This window comes from Arctopsyche grandis, chromosome 8, assembly GCF_051622035.1.
Source record: "Arctopsyche grandis isolate Sample6627 chromosome 8, ASM5162203v2, whole genome shotgun sequence".
NCBI lineage: Eukaryota > Metazoa > Arthropoda > Insecta > Trichoptera > Hydropsychidae > Arctopsyche > Arctopsyche grandis.
In genome coordinates, this window is record NC_135362.1 from 12,264,191 (window position 1) to 12,289,511 (window position 25,321).

General features: G+C 34.9%; 2 protein-coding genes across 3 annotated transcripts; both read right to left on the reverse strand.

Moving 5' to 3' along the window:
- Positions 1-783: 783 nt before the first annotated feature.
- LOC143915193 (inositol 2-dehydrogenase-like) lies at positions 784-2,644 on the reverse strand. The gene is made up of 5 exons (XM_077435691.1): positions 2,406-2,644; positions 2,089-2,337; positions 1,700-2,007; positions 1,064-1,459; positions 784-985 (listed from the first exon to the last, which is right to left on the reverse strand). Exons 1-5 carry the CDS (start codon positions 2,489-2,491, stop codon positions 846-848), a joined length of 1,179 nt encoding a protein of 392 aa, XP_077291817.1. The 5' UTR covers positions 2,492-2,644; the 3' UTR covers positions 784-845.
- A 116-nt stretch (positions 2,645-2,760) lies between these two features.
- Positions 2,761-8,946, reverse strand: Pop2 (CCR4-NOT transcription complex subunit Pop2). 2 transcript variants are annotated; one of them, XM_077435692.1, is made up of 9 exons: positions 8,729-8,946; positions 6,370-6,559; positions 6,178-6,285; positions 5,544-5,653; positions 5,345-5,458; positions 5,146-5,264; positions 4,914-5,071; positions 4,682-4,822; positions 2,761-4,606 (listed from the first exon to the last, which is right to left on the reverse strand). In XM_077435692.1, exons 2-9 carry the CDS (start codon positions 6,541-6,543, stop codon positions 4,490-4,492), a joined length of 1,041 nt encoding a protein of 346 aa, XP_077291818.1. In that variant the 5' UTR covers positions 6,544-6,559; positions 8,729-8,946; the 3' UTR covers positions 2,761-4,489. The 2 variants fall into 2 exon arrangements, with proteins under 2 accessions (XP_077291818.1, XP_077291819.1); XM_077435693.1 differs by having other exon boundaries at positions 3,013-4,606; positions 8,882-8,940.
- Positions 8,947-25,321: the final 16,375 nt, after the last annotated feature.

Genomic DNA, 25,321 nt, shown 5'->3' on the forward strand with positions numbered 1-25,321 from the left:
CTTTATAATTAGCAATCAAAGATTCTATTATCGATTCTGATTTAAATACAATTATATATGTAAACTCGCAATTTTTCAATGAACTTATTATAAATAAACTTCTAGAATAAAATAAACTACTAGATTATTTCTAAGCTGTTGTCGCACTTTTGTTCCTAAAAGCAGGTCCCTGTGTAAAGTTGGTAAGCCTAGAGAAAATCAATTTAGTATGACTAAAATAAATGTATTTTGTCTGCATTTTAGTTACATCAGAATTTCTATTCCGCAGTGCACCAGCAGCAAGCTGCACACGAAATATTCTCCTTTGATATTATAATTATGTATATGATCACAATAAGTTATAGCGGATAGCCATATAAAGACAGGTATAGACGGTGTGAGTGTATTTACATTAACTTGCTAATATTTAAATACAAGAGAACCGATATATTTTTTTTACCGAACCGGAACGAAAACAATAACAGTTCGGGTCCCTGGTTTTAAGTATTCTTTGACAAGTACATAGATAATAATCAAGCAGTCAGTTACCGATAATGTAACTTACTGATCATTTATTATATTTATTGACGTGATCAAACAAAGTTACTGACCAAATACATACAGAACATAATAAAACACTTTTCTTTTAATCTGTGTGATAGAATGAAATATATGTATATATGTATTTTTATAACTTGCACCCAGAGAAATGTTAATTTATATATGTAACATTTCTCTGCTTGCACTCATCTATTTGGTCATAACGATGAATAAGGATACCTATAATTTTAAATAAAATAAAATACATTACATGTACGTGTTATATTTTAATATTTTATTTCAAATTACATATTTTGAAATCAAATTTATGAATATTTTCGATTTCTTTCTTCTTCAGTCCACTTCAATTCAACTGTCATTCCAGTACGTGCACTCTTCTCAGCCGCAGTAGCAATCTTAGAAACCGCAATAGTCTGGAAACCTTGTACCATCGGTTTGGCATATCCTACAACATGACCAATCACAATAAGCAAAAAGGTAATTAATTTAATTTAATACATTACATACATATATCCAAACACACCTCTAACTACGTCTAAGAAATGTTCCATCTCCAAATAATAAGCCATCCTGTAGCGGGAAGGGAAAGAGAACCATATCGGAGCAAAGCTACTGCCCGAATATCCCAACTGAACTTCATTACAGTGTACAGGTCTCTCATTATCAGCCCGTATCATGCCCTTAGATCCGAACACCTCGAGACGTTGGTCGTATCCATAATTGCTGTGTCGGCTGTTGTCAAGCATGGCGATGGTTCCGCTCGGAAATGTGAGAAGAATTGCCACGGTGTCAAAATCGTTTATTGCCTTTATTTCCGGTATGTGGCTAAAAGCAGTAGTTTGAACTTTCGTCGGCAGTTCACCAATCACCCATGTGGCCATATCTATGTCGTGGACAATGCAGTCGTGGAAAATTCCACCTATAATTAAATATAACCATCAAAATCTCACTTTCATCTCTGTAAATTTTGGCCATTGATCTATCTGGTATGAAAGATTTCCAACGAAAAAACAATACTTCAGGGTTTTTGTTGCTTTTGTTTGACAAATTGTTTATTCTTCGTAGCTTAGTAACAAGTTCAACTTTTGCAAATTGAAAATACACTTGAAAATCAACATATTATTAAGACCTTCCTATTTATATGTGTACCGAGACTTACCAGACATTTTTAAATAGTCGATCGAGGGTAGTGGAGAATCTCTACTGCAAACTTTAATCATTTGAACATGTCCAACTTCCCCAGCTCTCACTCGGTCTCGCAGAGCACTGTATGAAGGATCAAAACGACGATTGAACGCTGAGAAGAGTGGTTTGTTAACCATTTCGGCTTGCTTATAACATCTAGTCGACGACTCAATGTCTTCGGCAATCGGTTTCTCACAAAACACCGACTTTTTAGCCGCCAAAGACTTGGTCACGATATCTTCGTGCGTGAACGTCGGTGATGCAACTACTACAGCGTCCACTCTACGGTTACAAAACATAATAAATAAAACTTAAATCGATAATACATACATAAATCGATAGCATTACTGGCAAAAAACGTACTTCACATCGCTGTAAACCTTCGCCGCATCTTTCGATGTTAAAAACATCGTACTTTTCAAACCCCAATACGCTTTCATTTTATGCCATTTGGATGGAATATCATCGACTACATACAACAATTGAACTCTGGGATTTTTAACAAGATTAGACAAGTGAATTGACCCAGCTCTGCCCAAGCCGAATATAGCCACGCCGATTGGCTTTTCGCAATCCTTTTTTGATAAATCCAAGCTCACGTCGGTTTCATATCTAAAAATCGATTAATTGTGTAGCAAAAATAAAAGAGTAAAATTAATAAGTGTATTAAAAGTACGTACTGCTTATAAAGATAGTCTTGGTAAGGTGGAATTTGCTTCGGCTGGTTGTAAGGAGACAGCGTATCTTTAAAGCCTGAAGTAGCCATGTTGAACGTTTGAACGAATAAAGACTAATGTACAAACAAGTAAAATACGCACTTTATATAAGTAATCATGATGACGACTAAAGTATTTATATAAGTTTTATAAAAAATACAGTTCACACTCTAATCATCATTTTATGCATGGAAAATTTGTATGAAATAATAATTTGTTTATATTTTAACAATAATAAATTGTTTTCATATTTCCAATTGACTAGGTCAATCGCTATTATAAGCGTTTAAACAAAAAGTACAGATAAATAAATTCAATGCCATTTTATACAGGTTTTATTATGTAATATGTTTTCAAAAAGGGTGTAAAATAAAAATGTTAAGTTACAGCAAAACAGATAATTGATTTGTAAAAGATTTATTTACAATATAAAATAAAATATTGCTTAAAACTAAATTAGAATATTTAATTTTGTATAAAGAAATGATAGTAACCGTATAACATACAAATTACGTACATATCCGAGAAAAAAGTAAATTATTGTTCATTTTAATTGTTTTTTTTTTTTTTTGGTTGAATTATGTGTATGATTAAGTCCATTGTCAGCTGTCACAGACATGTTCTAAAATGACGAAAAGTAACAGTGATAATTGTGAATATGAACATTCAACAGATTCCACAATCAAGATGCTCAGCAAGCATATCACTATAGTACACCAGGTGGGTGAGCGATGCAGTGTTGATAACCTCACTCTAATAGTGGTCTAATGAATGTAACTGAATTTACAATAAAACAAAATATTCTATGTTTACAAATTAAGCAATGATGAAATATGGGGTTGAAATTTTTAGTCAAATAATCAAAACAATTTCTGATGTTTCAAATATTGACCGAACATGATAACTGATTACAACTAAAGCATGTTCGTTTACTTCGAATTGTTAAAACCTAAAACGATATATATGCAATACTTGTAATATACATGATTACAATTTTTGATCGGAAAAATTGTATTAATTCAAATTAAATTTCGATCGGTATCAAACGAAAAAAGATAATCCAGGAAGAAATAATACCAATGGAATGTTTAAAAAAATTTAATAACTATTGTTTTATTTACTTCGGTAATTAAATTGGATTTTTTTTTTAAATGAAAAAAATAAGAAGGTATTACAACTTATATGTATTGCATATATTTAACTAATTATAAATATGAATTTAATTATCACAGGATATAATAAAAAATATATATAAGATAAAAAAATGTAAAAAAATTAAATAGTGCGCTGACAATCGATCTTAATTTACAATTTATTCTTTTGTCTTGTCAAAAACACACAATGCTCAAGTCAATTAGAGTATCAAAAACACTTCACTATAAATTGTTAAATACACATAATATTTTGCAAATAATTGATGGTGAATTTCACCCATAACTCTTAACTTGAATTATTAAAATCAAAATGATCTATGAATGCAATTGACAAGTATCATTTTAAATGTAAATAAAAACAATCACATTTAAATTCTATTCGATTCAAGGAAAAAATTACAGACATCTGAACATGTAATATATATTGTGTAAATATAAATTTAAACTCAAATATATAATATATATAAACAAAATTGCTTATTTAACAATTTATCTTACATTATTTTTAATTTACAATAAGACAAAAATCTACAGCTAGGAATTTTATAACAAATAAATACTGACAGCATACAAAACATTTCTTTCGAAAAGAAAAGCGAAATCTTTGTATAATGAAATGGAAAGTCAAAAAGAAAAGTGGAAAATTAAATGAAAATTATACAGATATATATATTTGGTTTGGATTAAAATTTACAAAAAAAAAAGTCAATGAACTTAAATATGAATGTTTTCATTTATAACATGTGGACACTGCAGAGGCACAAAATAATATGTTCGGACATCGAAATTGAACGAAATAAAATGTCAGAAACGTAAAGAAAACAATATTAACTCCACGCACGACATAACTAAAAAAGAACCGTCAATTATAAACGTATTCACAACTTGACTTAATCACGACGAACTACTGTTGTCTCCGTTATCGTGGAAGTTGTTACCGTTGACGGCAAACGGAGCACCCAAGCCATACAAATGACCACTGGAGCTTTCTATGTTGTCATCAAAGAAAATCTAAAACACATTTTCACAAATTAGAACTAAATTTTAAATCAATGCAGACAAATTAATTAAGTCAAATGCAATTACTTCTTTTATTTTAAAAAATGCCATTCCTGTGAGATGAGAATCTGAACCAGCTTGATGTTGCGGACCGACACGTCTCAATTCAAGTTGATCGGCTACTTCTTGTAATCCGCCTTTCAAATTTTTACAAAGCTTCATTAGGTACTAAAAAAAAAATGATTTCATTTATTATAAAATCTACAAAAAGATAAACATAACAATATTCGGAAGTGTATCGTAAAATTAGCTGTATTACCTTTACATCATAAACGGTGGGAAAATACAGTCTTAAGCTTTCGAAAAATTCGATTTCTTCTAATGGTAATTTATGATCCGTGAGAAGTTTTAACAGGTATCCAAAATCATAACCAGAATGAAAACTGAGCCATTTTATATTATCCATAAGAACTATACCTAAAAGCAAAATTGAATTTGATACATTTTCTAGCAACCTAATTAATCAATAAAAAAAAAATTTACAAACATACCCGATGTCATCAACAATTCTGCAAATTCTTGTGGTTCAATTCCGTCTTCTTCGTGCTTCCTAAATTGGAGTCCTGAGTTTTGTAATAAATCGATCGAGTCTTGTGCATACATGTCCTCCCTAAAAGTATGCATTTTTATTATACAATTGAAAACGAACCATTCATACAAAATTGAATACATTGAAATAATCAATCTTACTGAAGATTAAATTTGAAATTGAATTGCCAAGTGGTGTAGCCATGAGGTGTTTTGCCATTTTCATCCATAAAGGTCAGTCCGAGTTGAATAATCTTCAGTAAATCTACATTGCATCTGAAAACATCCAATTTAATCTGGTCAGCATTTAAATTATTGTTATATTTAAATCCCTTAGAATAATAATAAAAAAAACCAGTACCGTAATAATTGATACTGGTAATCTGCAGTTGACCGAAATTCGCCGAGAGGTCTCGCTACAACACCTGGAAACTCCGTATCCATAGCTACCCAATGATATTTTTGCACCACCTACATCATCAATAATAACATGTTAAATCACACTCAAAATTACATAAGAGTTCCTGCAAGCCAGCAACTGCACGAAAACAGCAGAAAAATATTATTTAGAACATTCTATTCATATATTCCATAATGTGTATCCGAAACAGCAGCAACCCAAACAATCTATTCATACTATACAGCAGTAGATGTCACCAAATCGTATCAAGCAGAACTGATTTTCTTTGGTAAATATTCATATATGACGTGCGGTCATAGTGGCGAATGCACCCGTACTAACAAAAGTGCATATGAATATTTTCGGAAACGTCATTTTGTGACAATATTGATACTATTGCGCCATATCCTCATGCTCTATAATGTATATGTAAGCCGATTTGGCCTGGCACTCGTCCAAAATAAGTATGAACAGGTCGAAAACAGGCGGTGCTGTATAGTATGAATGGAAGTCCGTGAAGTGTTGTGCCAAGCTGTTGATGTGCAGTGCTGGATAATATAAGCGGACGTTGATTCGTCAATTCAAAACAAATAACCTGTCTAATAGTGCGGAACTCCTCTTCCAAATTGTGTTTCCAAACATCTTTGATACCACACTCCTCATTGGAAGGGATACTACTGACACCACTCACGGAAGGCATACTCTGCAAAACAATACATAATCATGTGATTAATCCCGATGGAAACTTCATGGTTACGGATTGAACAGGTTAATATTTGATTCGTACCTGTCTGACCGATTCGAAGGGTACAGGATCTTGGCCTTCCACAAGTCCTGCAGTCCACTTCGCACTGGGCGAACCGGCTAATGAGCCCCTGAGTCCCCCTAGCTCCGACACTTTGTCAATGTTTGATTGCCGTATTGCACGATCGGCACTATCGAAATCCGATTTAATCTTCATTTGTCTCGTTGCACAACTGAAAATATAACAGAATAATACTATGCATGAATATTTTTTACACAATCACTGTTTGAAACATTCATCAGACAACACATGTACAATACTCTGTGCAAAAACTCTCGACTTATTACACGGCCGAACCAATTTGTGCAATTACATTCGATAACAACGAGTTTAAGTTGATTAAAGTTGAGAAATTAAGTTGATTTTAACAATTTTAAATACACGTCGATTGAGATTCATTTCTGGATTTTATATTTAAACGGCGATTCAACTATAATGACTATTTCAAGTGACAAATAGAATGACAACACAAACGAGTATAAAAATAAAGCTATTTTTTTTTTAACATTATATGTAGTATAAAAAAATCAGTTGTTTGTTTGTTTGTTGATTCAAAGAAACTGTTATCGGCCAAACATGTATGTATGTATGTATGTATGTATGTATGTATATGCTTAGGTTTAAATATGAGTCTAATTGGATTTTAGTTCATATCTGTTGGGAGATTATACATTTTCAATTTTCGTAGTAAAACGACCATACTTGATAAGCGAATATTTGCAATAGAAACCTGACTTAAAAATTTTTCAACAATTCCAATTGAATACACATAGGTATATTATTGTAGTATATCAAGATTATAAACAATCTTTTGGAAGACCATTTATGAAAGACAAAAAAAAAACAAATGTAGATGTATTTTACCAAAGGACGAAATTATCATTCATTATTACGAGAAATCGACGAGCTGGTCGCCAACGTCCGGATGCGGACAGGACATTGAGAAGAAGAAGATTACAAGAAAAAGTAAAGCATTTACAGCCATTCGCCATCCACTGCAGGATGAAATTCTCTCAAACACGATTCCATTCACCTGTTTTGGGCAACTCTCATACATATAATCCCACATATCTTTCGGATTTCATCCACCCATCTCTGTGGCCTTCCTTGTGCCTTTTTACATCCTTTCAGGTATCATTCGAATACTTCTTTCGTCCATCCATCATCAATTCTTCTAATTATGTGGCATTTGGCCTTCCAATATCTTTACTCTCATCATTATATCAACCACCGTTGTCATACTTCTGACCAGGGTCCCCGAGAGGGTGACTACTCTAGGAGCCCCGTGTTGGAAATCATACCTGTTAATCGTCACCCTCCTTATTCAATTATTTTAAAAAATAACAACCAACATATGGGTATTTCCCTGATTGTTCTGATAGATTTTTCGCATATTGGAAATATATCTATAAGATATTTTTTGAAATTTGTTATAGGGCTCGGGATTCCTCTCGACGGTCCTGCTTCTGACCCACATATTCCGTTTTCTATCTCCCTACATAATGTCAAGCATACAGAGATCCATATCTCTTTGAATGCACTGGACTTAAAGCAGTATTCAACGTCATACATCATCATCGCTGGCAAGACAAATCGATCGTAGAAAGAAAATTTAAAAAATGGTCTCATAATAGATACGTACATACGTGTAATACAGTAAGAATACACATATATATTTTACTTCCTAAACAACAGTGTGTTTTTATTGTCAAAATCTTGGTTTTGACTCGAAACAAAGGTTTGTGCAATTTTTAATATCCAGATATGAAAAAGCTAGACGGTGAAATAATAACACACGGGCATAATGGAGAAGCACGTTACGAGTATCAACCAGTCATCGGAACACAAAGACCTCTCTTAGCTGAAAAAAAAAAAAAAGCATACAAGTAGTGGAGAGATCAAAGCCGACGCAAAATAGCAAAGTTGCGACATTGTGATGCAAATGCACACTATTGCACAATATCGCTTTGTTTAGAGTGCACGTATATAGAATTGCATCGTAGAGTGCAATTGCGATTCGATTCCAGAAATCGACAATTCGGAACAAGGTCGTATCGCGCGGTGTTTGGATACGAACGAGAATGCGAACGAATCGCGGGCTACCGATCGAATGGTCGAGGTTGAGGTGGGGCGAGGGGTGCGGGCGAGGGGCCAATGGGGGGGGGGGCGCAGGCCGATCGGCGACGAGACGCACGCGTTGAGGTTATGTTCGCCGGGGGTAGACAGCGGGGGGTAGTGGAGGAGAGTCGAGAGTCGAGAGTCGAGTGTCGAGAGTCGAGTGTCGAGTGTCGAGTGTCGAGTGTCGAGTGTGGAGTGAGGGGCGAGAAGTGGCGGGCCTGACCTGTGGTGAGAGCGGGTGCGGGTGCGGGTGCGGGTGCGGGTGCGAGGAGCGCGGGCGGTTGGATTGCGATGCGAAGGTCGAATGCGAAGGGTCGCCGAGGGCGCGGCCTCACCGCCGCGGGGGCGCGCCAAATCGCCCGATTGACAAACTCACTCAACCCGCTGAGAGACGGTGGCTGACACGCCGCCACTGCCGGCACACGCGCGCCAACACGCACTGCTGACAACCTCCACTCGTGCGCAAACACCATTGCAAACAATTCGACCCCGCTTACTCGAAATTTCGAACTGTTTTTAGCTCGTCGTCGGATGACATTTCGGTAATTGTCGGAATTCTCGACAGGGTGGACCCTCTCGGCTCGGAAGCGAGGCTCTGTCGACCCGCTCCTTCCTGTCATTGGTTGCTCTTTGCGACTACTCTAGTATTACTGTGCCCTAAATTAACTCGACTTTTACCCACAGATGTATAATACCGGTCTCCGCGATTTGACAGAATGTTATATTACAGAAAACGCAAATATCAGAATGCAAAGATCGAAAATCGAAAGATCTTAAGTCGAAAGATCAAAAAAAAATGGTGCATGGTAAACGGTACATACTCACTTAATTTGCGCGAGCAGGATACAACAGGAACAAGAGGAACATGCTTTTCCTCCCGTGTTAATGTGCGCGCGCAGAATACGGGAGGAAAAGCATGTTCCTCTTGTAAGACAGGGAAGGTATGTTGACCGTATCCCGGTCTAACGAAACACGTGTTGTGTAGTTTGAAAGAGGATCGTTTATTTGCGTTCAATTGGTACAATGGTTATTGTATGTACGAAGAGGTTTCTTCGGAGATGTGATCTAGTTGAACTCTAGAGGCTCACTCTGCCGGTGGAGGTTGCTGCGTTGCTTTATAAACGTTTTGGGTTGAAGTGTGTCGTGTGCATATCTTTTGTTCTTGGTACTCGCGAGCGTGGTTTTATGGGTTCATACGCCTGGACGTAGTTCGTGGTTTTTCCTTTGTTTCCAAGACACGTGTATAGAAACACGTGTCGACCTTTTGACGAGGCGAGCGTGTGCCATGCGTTAATGACTTTCCTGGATATGTGTCGCAGTGACCTGATGAGATCATTTCAGTTGTACTATATGCCTACACTCTTGTTCCTGTTGTATCCTGCTCGCGCAAATTAAGTGAGTATGTACCGTTTACCATGCACCATTTTTTTTGATCTTTCGACTTAAGATTTTTCGATTTTCGATCTTTGCCTTCCGATATTTGCGTTTTCTGTCAAGTCACGTTGACCCGTATAATACATAGATCCGCCCTCACGGTTTATACTGGTCTCCCTTTTGGCGCATGCACACTTTTCTCTCAGTAGGCTAGTAGCTTCTAAATAGGAAAGGTCGATTGCGGAGATCTTGTCGATAGATATGCGGAGATCTTTTCGTCACTAACTGAGGGGTGCGGGGGGTTTAACTAGCGAGGGAAGTGAAAAAAACGCCGACCGCTGCGTCGTAGGGAAAAAACTTTTTTTTTCCCCAACTTCCCCCCGCTAGTTAAACCCCCCGCACCCCTCAGTTAGTGGCGACAAGATATCCAACGAAATTTGTATGAAATGCCATATCTAATATATTCTAGATCTATGCTTTTACCTAATGAAATACTCCGACATATACTGCCTGGCGGTCTCCGTGACGAGCCAGAATGTTAAATTACAGAAAATGCAAATATCGGAAGGCAAAGATCGAAAATCGAAAGATCTCAAGTCGAAAGACCAAAAAAAAAAGGGTGCATGATAAACGGTACATTTAAAGATCTGTTCATACCTAGTCAGCACGTACCGACTTCAGCAGGTATCCGGCCGTACGAAAAGTATTCTTTGGTACATTTTGTATGGGTATATTCATACCAACCGTCACGTTTACGCCACGGCAGGCTTACAGCAGTACCCGACATTTCCTGTTCATACCTTACAGCAACATCCGTCAACGTATCGTATCCGTCTTTTTGGCCATCGTGGAGATATACACGCAAATTACGTGCCATGAGTCTGCCGCTTTGCTGTTTTGGACCAATTATCGATGGTGACAGTTGACAGCTGTTCAATCTTTCGGGGTCCACGTGACGAGCCAGAATGTTAAATTACAGAAAACACAAATGTCGGAAGGCAAAGATCGAAAATCGAAAGATCTTAAGTCGAAAGATAAAAAAGGGTGCATGGTAAACGGTACATATTCACGTACATACTCACTTAATTTGCGCGAACATGATACAACAGGAACAAGAGGAACAGGCTTTTTCTCCCGTATTCATGTGCGCGCGCAGTATGTACGTGAGTATGTACCGTTTACCATGCACCCTTTTTTTTATCTTTCGACTTAAGATCTTTCGATTTTCGATCTTTGCCTTCCGATATTTGTGTTTTCTGTAATTTAACATTCTGGCTCGTCACGTAGACCCACTGCCTGGTTTCGATGCGGTGCAAACGATCGAAAAGCGCCAGACAGACTGAACCACAGATTAACAACACGTGTACCTTATGCGTGCGCACTGCTCGTGATTCTGTACCCTGTATACGTTCTGTGCTTCTGATACTTTCGTTCCAAATTTTTCCTTATTAAATTATTAAAAACTCGTCAGAAAGATCAAACTCAATTTTAATAATTACCATTATAATAATTGCATCTGCGCACATCGAAAGGTTACTCGTCATCTGATGTGCAATTTTTCATTCGTGAAGTCGAGAATTGCGTTTAAAGCAGCCATCCAGTTAATCTGTGGTTCAATCTGTCTGGCGCTTTTCGATCGTTTGCACCAAACCCCGGAGTATTTCATCACATAAAAGTCGAGTTAATTCAGGGCACGGCAATACTAGAGTAGTCACAAAGAGCTACCAATGACAGGGAGAAGCGGGTCGACCGAGCCTCGCTTCCGAGCCTAGAGGGTCCGCCCTGTCGAGAATTCCGACTTTTACCGACATTTCTATCTAATTGAGGCGCTGGAGAAACCAAAAACTTTAAAAACAATATTACTATAACTAATTATATTTATTTACATGAAATTTACTAACATTCTAAAGTTAGTAAATTTAGGAAGTAAACTTTGAGTGCTGACATATTTTCTGTTAAAAGCCCCCCACGCTGAAAATTTCGCCAACATTTGCAACTAGAATTATTTAGAAATCCAATAGAAAGCAGATATAAAAATTGTAGCTAATCCAAACAAACCCTAGATCACTTCCCTAGATAACTATCACCGAGGATTTCAAGTTTCGCCTATCAGCGTATTTCAGGCTCATGGACTTGTTGGCAAAACGTCGATAGACGTTGGTCAGCATTCAAAGGTTTAACAGAAATCTGTTTGAGGACCTTGATGCTCCTTGCCATAGGTGACGAAATAATCAAATTGATAGGTGCCTCAGGGGAAGAGAATAAACTGCAACATCAAATGGACCTGAGTTGGTTGGGAACATTGAAGCTGAATTGTATAAGAATTTGAGGAATGCTCAGCAAACTATCCGTTAGTTTATAGAAATATTAATATTCAACAAGTTTCTTATTTAAATTTATTCCAAACGCATGTTTAAGCGGGTGGTGTACTTTTAGGTATATGGGGGGCGGTTGGAGTGAAATGAAGGATTCAACAGAAAAGACGCCAGCACTCTAAGGGCTAACTTGGATTTGTTCAATTTAAAATACGCTGATCCGGTTGAGGAATTTTTTTTATTTGAGATCGTAAATGTGTTCTAACATATATTTTTATTCATATTTTATTTTATTTTTTGTTTTTTTTTTTATTATTATTTATTTTATTTCTTTACTTTCATGCTTTCTTTTGTTATATTTTTATTTTTGTATCTTTTAATTATTTTTACAAACTTTTTATTAGCTTTAATTCATGTATATGTATGTACATATATATGTATATATTCTTAACTAGAATGACGCCCTGAAGTACATTTGTAATGTCACTATGGTTTAATTATAGTAAATATATAAATATATAATATATTTATATGAATATCGAGTTATCAATTAAAATGACTTTCCTACAAACTGACCAAATCTGATTTTAAAAATATATATTTTTTAAATTAGAGTTGTCCCATCTTCATCCCATTTTTTGCCATGGGTCAATTCTCAGATATACATATCTGGAGTAATAATTGAACAATACCTTTTTTCTTTTGACCTTTTTTATTTTTATTTATAACATAGTACATAGGTACATACGTGAATCTATTCAAATGTCTCTTTTGATTAGATTCATTTTTTAAAGAAAAGACAAAAACGAAGCACGGTTTTTCAGATCTGCAAATATTGGGTTTTGGTCAAATTATTATTTACAAATATTATATAAATACTAAGAAACGGTCTTAAAAAAAATAAGAATAAAAATGGAAAAAAATGAGATGCGACATTTTTAAAATCTTATTGTTTCATTTGTCTGTTTCAATGTTGTACGCAATTTTTAATTTTGTTTTGTTTTATTGGATAAAATTGTGTTTTCTAGATCTATAATATTACATATCCTGGAAAAAATCCTATTTAGGGATATTCTTTTTTATGATAAAATGACATTTTCTACAAAAATTCATTCTTTCTAAATAAAATTATATTTAAATTTTTGGGTATAAATTCATATTTTTGAAATAAAATATAGTCTGCATTTCAGTTAATATCATACTTTCGCGATAAAATCATACTCGGAATTAAATTCCTGGTGTGACGAACGTATTTACGCGCGTCTTTAGGCAGAGGGCGTTATACGTCGTTATTCTTCCAAGAGTCGAGTTATGTAGAAACGTGGACTAACCGTGGGATAGTCTTGGGCGTCTCTGAAGACGCTCGGCGGAGATTCTGGAGGTAGGTCTTTCCCGGATGGCGGCTGGCTGTAGAGAGGGTCGGCGGTCCTCTGGTCGGGTCCTCTCACGGCTGAGGTTTCTCCGGAAACGGCGTGAGGAATGCAGGGGACGTTGTGCTGGAACTCAGGGGAGGGAGTGATGCTACACTCGACCTCGCGGCGGTTCTTCAGCACGGATGGTGATGGATCTCTGGGCCCCGTCTCCCCCTGGAGACGTGCACAGGAGAGATCTTTCTTCGACGGGAGATCGCGGGTGAGAGAGCGAGCGCTACATGCGCGCGCGCCTATAAAGCTTTTCCCTGGGTAGCCACTCGAAATAAAGGGTGAGTGTTGCCCTATGGGACGATGGGAAAACGTCGCGTTACACTGGTCTATATTTTTCACGTTTCGTGCATACATTTTGGTCGTCCATTTGGCCTAGCGTGAAGAAGGATCATTACACTTAATAAGATTTATTGTACAATTGTGTTTAATAAAATCACACATTTAATCAACGGTGAGTTTTGACTTATTTTTCAAACAAATCTGTTAAAATGTTAGAATTACAATAAATATGATTGAATATTGTGAAATTTCGTAAATAAAATTTTGTGCTTGATTTTAAAAATAAAAACTGTTTTCCTTCATTTATTTACATGACAATAAAACATCAAAATTTTGCACAGGTCTCCAAAGACGATGACAATCTAACCCAGCAATCGTTTTTTTTTCCTTCCTTTTATCCTTACTGCGCTATTTTCGTGATTCCACCGGAGTAAACAGAATGAAAGCGAGAAAATCTATTGTATTATTTCTTGGTGACTATTGTCTGTCTCGAACAATACCCGAGAGGGCGTTTTAAGTAAAAGAGCATAAAAGTCTTAAAGAAAAGGTCACGAACCAACACTGCAGAGGCAATTCACAAGTAATGATTATATGCACATACGTACAATACAATAAGACTCATCGCGTCACATATTTTCAACAGGTTAACGACATTTTCGGGTCATAAATATGTAAATCGCACACATTTCAAGGACCACTTCAGACGATTGACAACATACAGAACAACTGGAACATCAGAGGAGTAAATGAATTCACTTATTTAGGCAGCGCGTAGTACATACATACATATGTAGATCTACATAGTAAAATAGTTTCGACCCCTCGTAAAACGCATTTAGGTACATTTTCTACGCATCCCTCGTTTGTTCAAATTCAATTTATGGCGAAGAAAACTGGCTTCATTAACCCAAATTAGCCTGGATCAAATTACTGAATCAGCTTTGCGTGTTCGCATAAACTGGCACTTGGGCATTGTTTCGGCAACGCCCTTGTAATCACCGAGATGAAAGAAGATGACAAAGTTTTCCCTAAATTAAAAGTAACAACAGCGGTCCACTTTTACTCCTAGTCAATTTAAACTTTTCATGCGCTTAAATAAAAAATAAAAAAAAATCAAATTAATATTGCGATTGCATTGAATACACAAGGGGATATAATTGGAGCCGTACTCAGTATAATAATAAAACAATAACTGCTCAACACTTATCATCCAATCAACGACTTAGACCAGTGCTACTCAAAAATTTTCAGTTGGCAGACCAGTATATTTTTTTTCAGTAATTCTCACGGACCAGCATCATATTTTTAAATAAAAAGGCTATATATGTACACATATGAGTGAAAACTTGCATGACAAATAAAATATATGTAATAAAATATATTTTATTGGATTCAAAGAAGTACAATATGTATGAATATACTTGGACAAAGATGAAAAATGAAAATGAAAAAAAAAAACAATGAGACATATGAGCTTATTTGTATTTAGAAAACTTATCCAGTGGTGGTTTAATCGTAGTGTATCATGAATATCCACATTATTACGATATTTTGTCTTAATTAAACCCATGGTTGAGAAACCAGCTTTGAAAAAGTAAGTTAGTGCAAGTATATAAAGATCTGGGAATTCTGCTTTCAATTTGATCCAAAAGGACGCAAGTGAAGTTGTGGTTTCAAAACACTTTTAATTCTTGATTTGTAGACAGATCAATTAGTTTCTCTTCCAAATTAACTGTAATTGAAACGGCTTAAACATGGCTAATCTAATAGTAAACATTTTATTAAATTTATTTGAATAGTTTTATTTTATTTCAATTTTGTTTTCTTATTACATTTAATGTCACGGATTCTACAAACCAAAACTTACATAGGTACATAAATATATAAATAGTCTCTTTCGAAATTATATATATTTATAATATAATATATATATAAAAGGGACGCGATGTATGTATGTTTATGGGTATGATTGTGAATATGTTTATGGGTATGTATGTGGCGGACGCGTAGACAAGTATGGATTTCAAAAAAACAATTTTTGGAATACCAGAAGTATACGTTATGCATAGGGATGTGGCGTGACATCCGATCGGATCGTAGACGCGGGGAAGCAGGGTAGCATGGAAGTGGGGAAGTGGAGGGTGTGGAGCGTCTACCGTGTGCTCCTGATATTGAGCACCTGACTTGGAACGGGTGGCGTCAGTGTTAGATGCGCTGCGTGGGAGCGTACACACATACACATCCAGAAAGACACACGCACACACACATTCATTCATCATTTCGAACGGGTGAACGGCGCATTAATATCCGCGCGCGCCTATAAATTACCTTACACTATATAATAAATTTATACATAATATATAACATATATATGTATAAATTTATTTTAATTCGTGTATCAATTCCTTTCCGAAGCCACCCGTTGAAATCAACGGGCACAGTACTAGTTCGTCATAATATTGAATGTATCTACAAGATTTGTTTATAAACTATCTACAAATTCTATTTTAATTTTGTGACTTGAGCCACCATAAATTGTTATAGAAATTATTTAAAAAAAGATAATATTTTTCATATCATGATTTTGGAAGTTTTTTCTATATTGTTAAAAAAATAAGATACTTTTTAAATATTTTGTCTAACGCAGATGTTTTTCTTTTGAATTTTTTTTATAATTTATAACAAATAAATCGACTATTATGATGTTATGATGTATTTTTAATTTATTTTTTTTAAATTTATTAAAAAAATATTTCCCAAAAGCTTGCACTCCGTCCAAAACTTTGAACATCATAATTTAATATATGCACATACGTACAATACAATAAGATACAATACAATACAATATTTCATAATAACTGTATTTCTGATTTCTGATTGTTTATGTATTTCATTAACGTACACCCGTCGCATTGGAGCAAATCTGTAATGGCGAGTGTGTATTGATTTGTGACAATAAAATAAATAAAATAAAATAATGATATTTATGGTAAAGACAAATGTGTTCAGTCATTGCCATTATTTTTAACGCATAGCATCTGTAGTCAACATTTTCAACATCTGCAGTCGTTTGTAGAAAAATGTATACCGAACTTTGCTTCTCATTCGCCACACTCGAGTGCACTTATGGATCCTTATTGCACTGCACTCCTACAAAGATATTCTTTCGTATAAATGACTTTTATATTATAACTAGTGGCCTGTGTGCACTCCACTTGTGCACTATTTTTTTATAAATTAAAAATACGATTTTTTTCAAAAACATTTATTCAGTTTTAAATATTATTATTATATGCCACGTCTCCACGATTCCAAGGAGAGAAAGAGAAACGGAGCATGGTGAGTGAGTAACTCGTACAGTGATATACGCAAAGCCCGCGTCTATGCCGCTATGCCGCGTCTCTTTTCACGATATACGATTCCAAGGGGAGAAAGAGAGACGGAGCATGTAAACGAATATTCACACGCACTCCACACGCACGTGGTCGCGCATTAGGCTTTTATTATATACATACGACTAGTGTTGTACCCGATAACATATCATCGCATGGGTGTTGGCATATTAAGTTATTAAATAAAAATAAATTAAAAGAAATGTATCGTCGATCATGTGTTCGATCCCCACGCGGTCGAATTTTTTTCAAATGCCTTTAAAATACGTTTAATTTCATATTTACATTTAATTTTTAATATGAAAAAAAGGTAAAAACTACCTACCTACCTACATACATGTAAACAATATATAACACCGATAGAAAAATTAATTAATTAAATAAATTTTCAATAGACGACGGTAAATTCTCTGCCAAACGGAAACATTAGTAGCGATCAGTATATATAGAAGTTATTTTATTTTATTATTGTATTCGTATATACGTTTTGGAGGTAGTTTAGCTGTGAGGTACATATGTATGTATGTTGAATCGAAACGACTATTATAGTACAGTGAGCGTTATTTCAGATAGACAGATACACAGACGGAATAGTGATATTATATATATTACTAGCTGAACCCGGCATGCGTTGCAATGCCACAATAACGCATGCAATTCCCGTTCCCATTCCCGTTCTCGTTCCCGTTCTCGTTCCGGTTCCCATTTGTCGAAAAAAAAACAGGCAGCGAATACGTTGGTAGCAACGCGAAAATATTTGAAATTATAGCGTTGCAATGATACTCATTCATGTTTTTCCCGTTTCCATTGCCGTTTTTGAGCGATTTTTTTCACAGTAATCTTCCCGGATATGCATACAATAAATCCTGAAAGTTCCGTCGTAATTGGTTCAGTGGTTTAGGAGCCAATTCGAGACACACAGACAGACAGACGTTCATTTTTATATATATTTATTTTTATTTTACATACATATATACCAGGAAGGCCTCACAGGTAAACCCCAATGCACCTTCCTGACCAATTACAAATTTACAAATTGCAATTCAGCATTTTTATATAAATCACTGAATTACGAGACACTGTAAAACTCGCAAATCAATGAGACATCTATCCATTTGTACACAAACTTATTTATTGCACATTAATTAATAACAAATTATAGGTGACATATCGTATAGGAGGGATTTTTAGCCAATTTTTTTTTCCGGGAACCGTTTCAACAATGAAATAAGAGAAAATTGGCAAACTCTGATAGGAAACGGTCAACCAGAAGTCACAAATCCAGGTCTAACCAACAACATACTCTGAAAAATTCATTTTCATTCGAGGCCCGGACCCAAGGATCGAACCCGGCGCCTCTCGACGCTAAGCAGAAGCTTAAGAGGGCTGTACACCCGAAACCTTAATTTTGTTACCGTTCCTTTCTTCGATATATATATTGAGTGTATGTATATATTGAGTGAATGCGACAATATATATCAATATATATATTGAGTGAATGCGACAATATATATCAATATATATATTGAGTGAATGCGACAGTTGCGCTTCGACCAGATAAAACGTGTTTTAAATTGACAAAATCGAGGTTTCGTATTCTACTATTTTCTCCTCCAAAACTGAACCAATTTTTAAAAAAAATTCATCAGTATGAGAAAGATATTTTCTGTGCATCTATCGGCGTATTTTTTTTTTAATCGACCGTTAAATAACCACGCTAGACTTTTCGTGGGTGTAAAAAAGAGGCGATTTTATAGATGTTTGGCGGCTCCTAGCTCCTATAAAAAATAATTAATCAAAAAAATAAAACGATAGATGCACCCCAATGGTGGATATCCATAGCATATTAAAAAATAATTTCTCTAGTGCCACAATTGAGGTAGGGAGAAGTATAGTACGTTTGTATGGACAAGGCGCTGCTGTCCAGCCCTCTTAACGACCGAGCTTTGCTGCTGGCTTATATATATAGCAGATGATATTATGATGACTATTATTATATATACGATATACCACATTTTTCAAAAATTGAGCAATTCCAATTTCACTTTTAAACGCATTCTAGTCAATATGGTGCACTAATTACATACATACATACATACATACATATATAGCCCGTCTGTTGGGGGAAATTTTTATGGTCTAATATAATTGCAATTTTTGTCAAATGTCGAGGCCGAAATTGAGTTATTTTCAACGAATTTGCAGACCCGATATTTACATTTAAAACTAGATGTACATGACCAGTAATAATAAAATTCAAATATAAAACCAAATAAAAACAAAAGAATTAAACTATTGCAACTACGCGAACAAACGAAATCACACGCCATTTTGTTCGATCGAATAGTACATTTGTGCAAGCATTCACACAACGAGAAACGCATGCATCTCCTGGTCCATTCACACCGTTCTGCCAAGGTACCTGTCACACTGTTTATTTTAAATCAACGTCAACATTACATAGAACCAATATATGAGTGTTCACTCTGTTTTATTAACGTCGTATCTACTCCGTTTATTTGAATCGTTCTATTGTGAGCGTCGTCGGCGTCGGCGCGAGTTTTCCGACTGGAAAAACTTTTTCCCAGCATCGTCGATGAGACGCTGCAGTTCGGCGCGAACCGGCGCCGACGAACGACGCTCAACCGGTTCGTCTCCAACCGGTCAAAGTTATTCACGAAACTGTTTCGGGCTTGGGTGCGCGTTAATATTTTATCAAGCTGGGTATATACAAAAGCTGAAAATCAATTTTAACACGCCGCTCATACTTTCTGTAAATGCGCACCGAGACGAGTTACATAAATGTATTCTATTTCAGAGTTTAATTTTTTTTAATCAATTATCATGTATGCAGAAAAAAATATATAATTGATATGTCATGGTAAAAATAGTCTTGAAACGTGGGTGTGTCATCGTAAGACTATAATAATTCCGAGTGTTGCGATTCGGCGTCTCATTGAAGAAATAAAAATATTTGTTCGGTTGCCAAGATCTGCGGGTTTGTTTAACTCGGCGACAAACTATTCGTTTACATAATTAACCGTACCGTTATACTCTTTAACTCGATTTTAAATATAATATAAGCGAACGAACCGAGAAGTCTGCATTTCATATATAAGGTAAAAATACATTTTTTTTCACTTTTAATTTAGTCAGTATATTTATAATTAACATTTTCCAACCAGACTAGAGCCTAAGTTAGGATCTCATTAGATTTTATAATATACATACTTTCATCTTAAAATGACAAATGTGGATTTCCATGGCAATATTTTTACTTACCTCCTTTACGTTTCACATGGCTTTTTATATAGATCTTGCTCTTCTCTTAACAATATTCTCATTTGATCCATTTTGTTGTTCCTTTTCTTGCTCGAAATTTATATTAGATATTTGGTCATTATTTTTAGTATTACATATTATCATATCTACCACTATTCAAAGTTTTTATTCTTTGTTTTTATTTTATTACATTGTTACAATTTATTTTTAAAAACTTTTTTTTTGGTATTAATGTTATGTTATGTACGCTGTAGTTCTATTTTTTCCTGCTCAAAAAAAAAAAAAAATATATATATGTATACATACACACAGATGTACATACATATATATAAACATTCATTTTTATATAAGACTATTTAGAAGACAGATTTTACAAAGAATGTTGAACAAATATGTTTATAGCATTTTTTATTATGTAAATATTTTAATATAATTTCAACAACTAATAAATGTACTCTCTAAAATGAAATAAATGAATAAATCCAAACAAATAGGATCTGTACGTTTTCCACCACATATCTAAGTACCCAAAGTGCAGCTATTGATTTTTAGAACTATGTATGTGCTTAATTTTATAAATTTTTATTTACCAATTTTGGATCAAACTTTTAAAATTTTGTTAGCTGTGTAATAATCTACTGTTTTATACTATCTTTAAATTAAATGAATATATTTTTATATTGCACAATATCAATCATAAAGTTACAGGTGTCAAAAAATAGTTGTATTGTACGTGTATACAAATGTACATATTTAGTATATTAAATAGGAATTGATCGTAAATAGAATGTGGATTTTTATCGTAATCTCTGTGCAATTTAAAACTGAGATTGTCCTATATTTTTAGGCTATCCGGGGTGGAATTTTATAGTAAAACAATAAATTTAGACTGTGGAATCTTTGCCCTAAATCTAGGTTATGGTTCTGAAGAGCGGCTTTATGCGTATTCTCAATTTTCATGGCACGATATATAGGGTCGTCGCTTCCCAAAGTTGGGGGTTCAAATACCCCATAGCCAGTTCATAGCGCAGTTAAATTTGAACGGAACAAATACTTTATATTTTATATCCTGATGCGCCAGTGTTGTTATAGTCGGTTTCAAGGTAATGCGGGGAATTTAGGTCGATAGTACAACACGTGTGGATTCTTTCGACCCTACTTTTTCATTTTTTATGTATGCGGTACGTAGGCTTAAGAACTTGGCATGTGACTAGCATCTGACTGCGGTGAACTTGAATCAACACCACAACGCTTAAGTTAATTTGAAAAATGTTCTCTTTCGTTTCGCACTTCGGGGGTGTTGTGAAATGTATGTAAATTAATTACATTCGAAACTCATCAAAATAAAATTGATTTTCTCGCCGAAGGTAATGGAAGTGGATATTGTGTCGGAAACGCAGGCATTGGCTGTTTTCTAACAACGAACGTTAATTGAATTTAATATCGCGAAATATAATTAGAAACACGAAACCTCCGTGGAATGTCGCAATATAATAAATTCATTTTCCAACTCTCCCCTCCTCCCCCCCCCTACGCTTTTGAGTTTGTAGTCGACTCGTTTAGATTGACATTATCGAAAAATTGAATTTTATGCGCATTAATAATGAATAATTTCACAGACGAATGTCGATACCGTTAAAATTGTAAATGTCGCGGAAAATTTGATCGGCACGCGATCGCACGCTTCTTAAGTAGCTACATATGTACGTACGTATGTATGTACATATGTTCATTCATGTGTATAATTTTATTGTTAAAATATATGCATACATAGGTAGGTATGAGCTATTTGTTATGAAAGCGAAATAAGGCCGGTTTGCATGAAATTTAAGATAAAATTTTAACTGCCGTATGCTTGCGAAATATTTTCCTCTACGCAATCATGCAGAAAAATCACACCATGCAAATCTGCAAATGCAAAGACGAGATTTCTCGATCACAACCTCTACCTACAGCCACATCTGTATGAACGCTATAAGAAAATTGATAAACGTAGCCAGCTGTGATAGCCATGTTTTCATGTCATACAAATTCCCCCGATCTTATTATTTCGATACACTTCTTACGTTTTATTACATTTACTGATTAAAAAAATTCGGATGTCACCAACCCATGACTTATTGAAATAAAGCGCAAATGTAGGGAACTACACAAGACAAAACTTCCGGTTGTCGGATTTTGTTCAAAATTTTTTTGTAACCTTAAATCACTATAATTATTATACAAATTAAATATCAAGAAAATAAAAATAATTTAAAAGGTCAAAATAAAATAATGAAATATTATTTAAAAAAAAATACTTCTTCCGTTTTACGAATTCTGACCAAAACCTTATCAGTTCTAAGTTAGTACATAAAAAATACAAATATAAATTTTCAGTTTGATGCGTTCAGAGGTGTGGACAGAATAGTGGCCACAACATGTTTGACCTTTCTAAGCACGGCCCCACACCAAAGACGCATATAGCATCCACGCTGCAAATACTTCAGGATGCATTTATTAAACCCATATATTTTAATGGTAGCACGCAGACCGGGCAAAACATTTGCTGCGCGGCGTAGTATGAAAAATAAATGCTTCTTGAAGCAATTGCAGCGCGCATGCTGCATGCGTCTTTGGTGTGCGGCCTAACTTCCTACTTCCAGTATTAAATTTATTGATTTTTTTTTTATTTTCATCACATTAATACAAGAATTATATTTGAATTTTTTTGTGAAGAACACACATGTTTAAGGGGTCGAAAAAAATAGTGAAAGAAAAATCGAACAAGAGTACCACTTCCGGTTGCCGGATACTTACCAAATTTTATACATAACTTACATATGTAGTATTAAGCTTAAACTTCAAGGTATGAAATTTCGGTGACCGGAAAAATGCACTCGAGATAGTTGCACTCTCGAGACTTCCAAACTTTCAAAGATGCTCACCGAGAACTAACGCAATAGAATCTCACAAAAAATCGTCAAGGGGTATTTGTATGTTATCCGAGGGTGCTAACCTTTTTTTTTTGTTGAATTCCATTGCGTATGTTCTTTTTGAGCGCCTTTGAAAATTAGGACGTCTCGGAACTGCGCGATTCAGTGCAAATTAGTGCATCTTTCCGGGAACCGAAATTTCAGTTCAATAAACTAAAAGGTTTCTGAGAAAAACATAAAAAACCTCAATTCTCTAGACTAAAAGGACTACTTGCGGTTCAGGTAAAAATATTTGGTTTTAAAATTTATAATTTATATTACAGATTCAGTTAGCGGTTTGGGAGATAATTGAATTCAAAAACTTTAAAAATTAGAGGACATCATTTCCGGCCAACTTAAAAATTTACATCGTGTCGATAACAATTTCAGTAACCAACACTAATTTTCAGTTCGATAGGATTAACGGTGTTCAAAAAATCCTCAAAATACACAGACAAACAGACACACTTAGGCACACACACATTTTCGCATGATCACAAAACTTCATCTATCGTTACTACGTACATAATATGTAGATAAAGTAAAAATGCCTTGTATGAAAAGTAAATTTAGATCCTTGCGATACATGTTAAGTAGCATAAGCTTAGACATAAGTAGTAGTATAATTTATCAATACTTTTCAATGCGCATTAACACAGAGCTAGTATTGTCTCATAAAAATGAAAAGTGGACTTATTCCACTTTATAAAGATGAAGCCGGAAAACAGCTCATTTTATAAAGATATTTTTTATATTTTGTACATGCATACAAATATATACATATGTATTTATGTATGTTCATGTCTTCACATACACCGATTGAAAACAAAATTGCCGCGGAAACATTACCTGTTCGCATGCACAGATACGTATGTACATACATACATACATACATACATATGTGTATTATTTCTAATCGACCAACCGAACGAATTCAATTAATGAATTCCGGCTTATTATTCCGACGGATCGTCGGGTCTTGTTTGCGTTTCGACGTTCAATTTGTTCTCATTACGGAATTAGTATGCGACAGTATCGGGATGAATAGTCACTCTGATTGTGGAACGATCCAACCCACCCGCCCACCCCCCGAATCGCTAGTCTGACCCAATTTCTAAACTAAGATGATGCGCAAAAAATATATTTCTGTATAAAATAAATTATCGAACGTTATTGTTGTTATATAAATCGCGCGAATATATGTATATACATACATATGTATGTATACACGTACATTTGTATTAAATTGTCGCGGTCGTTTATAATGGCGAGAATTACACAATATGGTGCAATATGAAGAAACAAGAGGGCGAAAGAGAGACGTGTTCACTGTGTTGTTTGTCGTACTGATGATTTAATGTATTGTTACATATGTACATACATATGTAGATCATATTACTTTTCAGTTGTGCACGTTCGTATAAAATAATACTCATTATAAAATCTGTGTTCTTGGTTTATTCACGTCGATCTATGTATATGTACAAACATGTACGTACATATGTTGATTTGTAAAAAGTTTCTTTATCAGTGATTCAGTGAGTATTGTAGTGTAATTGAGATGAGATATTTTTCCAGCGATGACAAAGTTCGTATTCAATCGTCGATTTTTCTTTAATTAAAATGTCGCATTGTAACTTCATTTCATTGAAAATTTTACGATTGCTTATAATTGTTTCAATATTATTTTCTGCGGCTAACCTGATACCGATTGTGTCATATTTTTAGACTCGGTGATTAAAAATCGTTTTTCTGGTGTAGTCTTTGAATTGTTATGACAGTGATAGAAATAAAAA

Excerpts from the sequence above, each read along its gene's own strand:
- LOC143915193 (XM_077435691.1), bottom strand. The coding sequence starts at position 2,491 with ATGGCTACTTCAGGCTTTAAAGATACGCTGTCTCCTTACAACCAGCCG. Across the intron at positions 1,460-1,699 it reads CGACTATTTAAAAATGTCTG|GTGGAATTTTCCACGACTGC; the intron begins GTAAGTCTCGGT and ends ATTTAATTATAG. Across the intron at positions 986-1,063 it reads TTTCTTAGACGTAGTTAGAG|GATATGCCAAACCGATGGTA; the intron begins GTGTGTTTGGAT and ends GTCATGTTGTAG.
- Pop2 (XM_077435692.1), bottom strand. The coding sequence starts at position 6,543 with ATGAAGATTAAATCGGATTTCGATAGTGCCGATCGTGCAATACGGCAA. Across the intron at positions 6,286-6,369 it reads CCTTCGAATCGGTCAGACAG|AGTATGCCTTCCGTGAGTGG; the intron begins GTACGAATCAAA and ends ATTGTTTTGCAG. Across the intron at positions 5,072-5,145 it reads AGAATTGTTGATGACATCGG|GTATAGTTCTTATGGATAAT; the intron begins GTATGTTTGTAA and ends TTTTGCTTTTAG.